This window comes from Dipodomys ordii, unplaced genomic scaffold (genome assembly GCF_000151885.1).
Source record: "Dipodomys ordii isolate 6190 unplaced genomic scaffold, Dord_2.0 Scaffold95, whole genome shotgun sequence".
In the NCBI taxonomy this organism is placed as follows: Eukaryota; Metazoa; Chordata; class Mammalia; order Rodentia; family Heteromyidae; genus Dipodomys; species Dipodomys ordii.
In genome coordinates, this window is record NW_012267311.1 from 3,006,247 (window position 1) to 3,013,084 (window position 6,838).

Sequence of the window (6,838 nt, forward strand, 5' to 3'; positions counted from 1 at the left end):
TGGTAGAGCGCTCGCCTTGAGCTGAAGAGCTGAGGGACAGCGCCCAGGCCCAGAGTTCAAGCCCCATGACTGACCAAAAAAAAAAAAAACAAAAAAACCCCCCAAAAAATGGTTAGCTGCAGTCTCTGTTCAAATCTAACTGTTCTTCTAGAAAACCCTCTCAAATTTTGTTTTCACTCCCCCTTTTTGTCTCATAACCTTTGACCAAACAGATCATCATGAGTTACGTTTTTTTCTTTTTTTTGCCAGTCCTGGGGCTTCAAATCAGGACTTTGGGCACTCTCCCTGAGCTTCTTTTGCTCTAGGCTAGCACTTTACCACTTAAGCCACAGCATCACTTCTGGCTTTTTCTGTGTATGTGGGCAGTGAGGAATCAAACTGAGGGCTTCATGCATGCTAGGCAAGCATTCTTCCACTAAGCCACATTCCCAGCCCAATGAGTCCTGTTCTGAACCAGTCTAAGGCAGGTTTGAAGAGTAGTTATAACCTTGCTCTGGAAAGGAACAAGTGCCATGTGGCAGAGGAATAAGCACTGCCTTGCCAGGCTCAAGTGGCAGAGCACCCAGACATGGATGATGGCATGAAGGTGCTATACCCAGTAGTCTGCCTCTTTCAGCTAGAGCTTCAATCAGGCATCACTCTCTGTAGTCACCATGCCCGCACCTTATAAACAGCAGTGAAGAGCCACAGTTCCAACTGCAAAAATATGGCATGCTTCCCAGGGCACAGCACAGCCACTTTTGGCCATTCTTAGGGGAATATCCACTGAAGTAGGCAAAGCCTATCATTAACCTTGATTTATGTCAGAAGAACTGGTTAGCTGGTACAAATGCAGACTCAGAGCAAAGCATCTCTCCATTTTTAGCCACTGGATTTTTTTCTTTCCAGGTACTATACTACTTCCCTTGGATGTAGACATTTTCTTTTTTTTTTGTCGGTCATGGGGCTTGAACTCTGGGCTTGGGCACTCTCCCCATGCTCTTCAGGTCAAGGCAAATACTCTACCACTTGAGCCACAGTACCACTTCTGGTTTTCTAGTGGTTTATTGGAAATAAGAGTCTTACGAGCCAGGTGTCGGTGGCTCACACCTGTAATCCTAGCTACTCAGGAGAGATCTGAGGATCATGGTTCGAAGCCGGCCCGGGCAGGAAACTCCGTGAAACTCTTATCTCCAATAAACCAGCAGAAAACCAGAAGTGGCGCTGTAGCTCAAGTGGTAGAGCACTAGCATTGAGCTGAAGAGCTGAGGGCCAGCGCTCAGGCCCAGAGTTCAAGGCCCATGACCGACAAAAAAAAAAAAAAAGTCTCACAGACTTTCTTGCCTGGGCTAGCTTTGAACCATGATCCTCAGATCTCAGCCTCCTGAGTAGCTAGGATTACAGGTATGAGCCATTGGTGCCCGGTGGATATAGCCATTTTCAACTGAATCCACAGAGCAACTGATCTTGAGCCAATGCTAGGAAGTAAGGGAGCAAGCAGCCTTATATGTATCCCTGCTTCTAACCTTGAACAATCCCAGTGTACCTTCAACCAACCTAAGGTCTTTTCCCTGAAGCCTCGTGACTACACACACTCATTTAAGCCATTCTGCACTGAAATAATATTTATTTATTTTCCTTGGCAAAAAAATGCTACATTTTTAAAAACAAAATCTCAAACAATCAAACGCATTACCCATCATTGAAGAGGGTCTGGCAACAGTACAAAACATCCTACTTAAAGATTTTTTTTTTTTGTTTTAAATATACAAGTCAGTTTCAAATGAATAGAAGTTCTGTGAGAACTAAGAAATCTACAGACTGTAGTTTAATAATAGAAAAAATTAAGACAAAAAGATTTATAGCAACCAGCATTTTGCTTAATTCCCTGTTTATAGCACCTATTTTTCTAGGTTAAAAGATGAGAATTCCAGAACCTGCGGGATAATGCTGTGTGCCCCAAGATTAGAGTAGGCTATTTTCCTTCCCCAGCAGGCACCACACACACACACACACACACTCAGAAGAGGTATAACAGAGAGTGACTAAGAATCTGGGGTGCAGGAATATGACTGCATTTCCCCAGGACAGGAAGCTGACAGAAGCATTGTATGTATCTAGAGGAAGACTGTGGAAATAGCTGTTATCGTCAACATGATGCATAAAAAGCAGGGAACAACTGGACATTACAGTCAGTGTCCTGCAATTTTAAAAACCTCAGACTAAACAGACAGTTCAAGGGAAGAACAGGCAAATCACTAATCTGTTACATGCACAACAATGCAGGCTACTGGCCACTCCATCACCATCCCAGGCTGGGCTAATAGAGTAGGAGAGGTGGCTTCAACCCTAAGCCCCACTGCATTGAGAAAACAAATACTCCATACATGAAGCACTCATTACACACAGATAACCCCCCTGCTCACCACCATGCTCCTGGCCTGAAGCCAATTTAGCAAACAACAGCAAAACCCACAGGAGATTAGGAGAATGGTAAGGGAAAAGCTTTTCCTTCAAGCCAAGGGAACTGTGTTTGGGAACCTTAGCAGACTTTGAAGCCCTCCCAGCCCTAGGGTTTGACAATGCTAGACCAGGTCTTGCTTGAGGGGAAAGGAATATTAGGAAGTGGATTCTCCTCACCAAATCCTATGAAGCGTCCGCGCCTGCAGAGCTGCACCTGTTTTAGAGGAATGGCCATTGGCTAGTCAGATGGGAGCTTGGGAAGTGGAAGGGACACACCCTGATGGGATGACAGTAGGGCTGGACTGGAGTCCTGACATGGAAGGCCCAGGCAGCCTGTGAGCTAACTTAAAGGTGTTACCAGTGATTTATTCGTTTCTCTTTCTGATTTTTGCTTCCTACAATCATGTTGATTAAAACTTATAAAAATGAGATACAGGCCAAACCCAAAGCTGGACTCTGTGAATAAGTTGTTTCTTTTATAAATATTTTAATTACAAGTAATCCTCACTCCAGGTAATTTCAGTGACACACAGTACCCACAGGTACACAGGTTCACACGCATACACGCGCATACTCACATGGCTCCCAAACTTTCACAGAAAGTCTGACAGATACCACATAATTATAAAGAAGCCCTACCTCTCAAGAATGAAGTAAGGATGAGAATAACTATGTTATTTCAGCCTCAAGAAGCCAGGGGAGTATGTGTCACTTAAAGAAAAAATACAAATAGGAATTTGCAACAATGTTTGGTTGAGAAGTCAGAAACAAAACCAAAAAAAAAAAAAGAAAAAGAAAATTCTGATTACTTAAGGAGAAAAAAGCAATACAACAACAACAAAAACACCCTTTGGATTTCTTTACAGAGCTTCTTCCTATGAAGTGCCTAGACCACAGATAAACTGGTGTTCCCACTAAAATAGGAGAGCTTCCACAATCGGAAAAAAAAAATCGAAAGAACCAAAGAAACAGAGGGTGGAAGTTAGTGTAACTCTGCATTTTGGGAGAAAGTTAGCTGTCATTAACTCCATAGTCCAGCATAGTTTCCATGGAGCCCTGAAGGGAGGGGACCTCCTGCCACAAAGAGTTTCGTTCCAGACGAGTCGTAGCAGTGGGTGTAAACAGCATTGGGGAAGAAATCAATATCTGAGAAGTAATTCCTCCAGGTTTCATCATGATTCTATGGAAGAAGAAGAGACCATTAGTACCTCTAGGCCATGGGGTAGAAGAGAAGGAAGAAGGGATAAGAAAGATTTCTGGTCTTAGTAAGAACTCTATAAAAAGCTGAATTAGGGACTGGGAAGGTGGCTCAGTGGTAGAATTCTTGCATGCATGAGACCCTGGGTTTGATTCTTCAGCACCACATAAGCTGAAAAAGCTAGAAGCAGTGCTGTGGCTCAAATGGTAGAGAGCTAGCCTTGAGCTGAAGAGCTGAGGGACAGCACCCAGGCCCAGAGCTCAGGCCCCATGACCAACAACAACAACAAAAAAGTTGAATTAAAGAAGAGAGGAGGCCGGGCACTGGTAGCTCATGCTTGTAATCCTAGCTACTCAAGAGGCTGAGATCTGTGGATCACAGTTCAAAGCCAGCCTTGGCAGGAAAGTCCATGAGATTCTTATCTCCAATTAACCACCAGAAAATAGGAAGTGGGGCTGTGGCTCAAGAGGTAGAGTGCTCACCTTGAGCTGAAATGCTGAGGGACAGTGCCCAGGCCCAGTGTTCAAGCCCCACAACCGAGAAAAAAAAAAAAAAAAGAAGAAAGGATACTGACCAAGAAGTACTGTACATATTACCTGACTTATGGAATTGTAACCTCTTTGTATAAATTTAAAAAAACAAAACAAAAACAAAAAGCAGATTGGTTCTCATGGGAATTGGGCTCTCCTCCCCCTTTCTCTCTCTCTCTGTGCTGGTCCTGAGGCTTGAACTCAAGGCCTGGGCACTGTCCCTGAGCTTCATTTTGCTCAAGGCTAGTGCTTTTACCACTGGAGCCACACAGCATCACTTCCAGTTTTGGTGGGTAACTTTTTTGCCCCGGTTGGCTTCAAACCACGATCCTTGTTTCCCGAGTAGCTAAGATTACAGGTGTGAGCCACCTGGCCAGGCCTCTTCCTAACTAAACATTAAGAGAAACTGAGCAGGCTTAAGTATTGTTACACAAAGCACAGGTCTTCACGAGACAGTTGGAAACGAACTCCGTAATTACTCACTGGAAGCCATGGTGTAAGGTTCCTCATCCTGCTCTAGCTCCACTTGGGGGATTTCGAAGTCAACCAGTGTGCTTTACTAGGGCCTTGTACTCTCAGACTATGTAATATGGAACATTCAGGGCAACAAGCTGCCTTCTCTGTTCCAGACAGTGCCTCTTACTACTGAAAAAGTGTGGGCAGGTAAGGGGCGTGTCAGCAGAAGTAAGGGTAAATGAGTAGAGGGAAAATAATTTTTGTCACTTCCAGCAACCATCTCAGGTGGAGGCTTACTCACCAGCCAACCTTTGCCAGTGGTTAGTTTCAGATTTTCCCCTGCTAGTCTGGGCTTGGATCCATAACACGCTGAGAACCTCTCTTCCAGAAATCTCTGAGCTCGGATATCATAGAAGAGCAGGGAGCCCTGCCCTGTGCCCACAGTGATGATATGCTCATAGAAGCTCACGGACCGGATCCCTGAGAGACAAAAGTAAGGGCAATGAAGACAAAGAACATGTGCTTAGTAAGTAGTCTGTTAGCCTGAGTTTCTCCAACACTGAATTTGTGCAGCACCTACAAAAATCACATCATTAGACAGGCACCATTGTCTCACTCCTGTAATCCTGGCTACTCAGGAGGCTAAGATCTGAGGATCATGATGCAAAGCCAGCCCCAGCAGCAAAGTCTATGTGACTCTTATTTCCAATTAATTACAGAGAAAGCTGGAAGTGGTACTGTGGCTCAAACAGGCAGCGTGTAGACTTGAGCAAAAGGAGCCCAGGAACAGTGCCTTGGCCCAGAGTTCAAGCCCCAGAACTGACAAAAAAAACAAAAACAACAATAACAACAAAAAAAAATCACACTATCACACTATTCTATGGTCAAGTACCCAGAAACCCTCTGCAAGGCTAGAACCGTGATGACAGCCAATGTTTTTGGTCAAAGAATGTAAGTGTGTCTGGAACTCCCCCCAGCCACTTTGGAATCACCTATTTTATACCTTAAGATGATTTGCATGGGCTGGGAAGGTGGCTTAGTGGTAGAGTGCTTGCCTTGCATGCATAAGGCCCTGGGTTCGATTCCTCAGCACCATATAAGCAGAAAAAAAAAAGCCAGACGTGGTGCTGTGGCTCAAGTGGTAGAGTGCTAGCCTTGAGCTGAAGAGCTGAGGGACAGCACCCAGGCCCCACGACAGGACCCCCCCCCAAAATAAAAAAAAATGATTAAGATGATCTGCAGCACTGCAAAAAGGTTTTTTGTTGTTGTTGTTTTTCTTTTATTTTTTGTGCCAATCTTGGGACTTGAACTCAGGGCTTGGTTACTGTCCTTAGCTTTTTTGTTCAAGGCTGGCATTCTACCACTTGAAACATAGCTCTACTTCCAGCTTTTTGGTTCCTGCCCAGACTGGCTCCGTAGATCTATCTGCTATCCTTAGATCTCAGCCTCCTAAGTAGCTAGGAACACGGGTATAAATGATCAGCAGTTGGTTACAAGTCGCCATCTGAAATTCAGTGTATTATTAGAGTGGTAAAAAGCACCTCAAATCACACTTTCTCTCACCTATAGTATGAAATTTTAAGTTAAGTCATTTACTCTCTGTGGGCCACAGAAAAAACATATTCACTGACAATGTAGTTAAAATAAATCCCTGAGATACAAAGATGTCTTTTGGCACATAAGAAGAGCTGCACAGGAAGTGGTGCTGTGGCTCAAGTGGTAGAGCGCTCGCCTTGAGCTGAAGAGCTGAGGGACAGGCTAGGAATGTGGCTTAATGGTAGAGTGCTTGCCTAGCATGCATGAAGCCCTGGGTTCCATTCTTCAGTACCACATACACATTAAAGGCTGGAAGTGGCGCTGTGGCTCAAATGGTACAGTACTAGCCTTGAGCAAAAAGAATCTCAGGGACAGAACCCAGGCCCAGAGTCAAGCCCCAAGACTGGCAAAAAACAAAAACATTGCCCAAAACAAAAGCCTATTTTGAAAGAAAGAAAAGACTACATTGGGACGGGTGCCGGTGGCTCACAACTGTAATCCTAGCTGATACTCAGGAGGCTGAGATCTGAGGATTGCAGTTCAAAGCCAGCCTGGGCAGGAAAGTCCCTGAGACTCTTTTTTTTTTTTGCTGGTCACGGGGTCTGAACTCAGGGCCTGGGCACTGTCCCTCAGCTCTTCAGCTCAAGGCTAGCACTCTACCATTTGAGCCACAGTG

General features: G+C 44.7%; 1 protein-coding gene across 1 annotated transcript in view; it reads right to left on the reverse strand.

The window, feature by feature from the left end:
• Positions 1-2,710: 2,710 nt before the first annotated feature.
• Positions 2,711-6,838, reverse strand: part of Dcaf12 (DDB1 and CUL4 associated factor 12) — a 32,742-nt gene continuing 28,614 nt past the window's right edge. Inside the window, exons 8-9 of the mRNA XM_013026664.1 lie at positions 4,928-5,106; positions 2,711-3,622 (exon numbers count right to left, since the gene is read on the reverse strand). Coding sequence (XP_012882118.1) covers positions 3,464-3,622; positions 4,928-5,106 — 338 coding nt within the window. The 3' untranslated portion in view covers positions 2,711-3,463. The remainder of the gene's footprint in view (positions 3,623-4,927; positions 5,107-6,838) is intronic.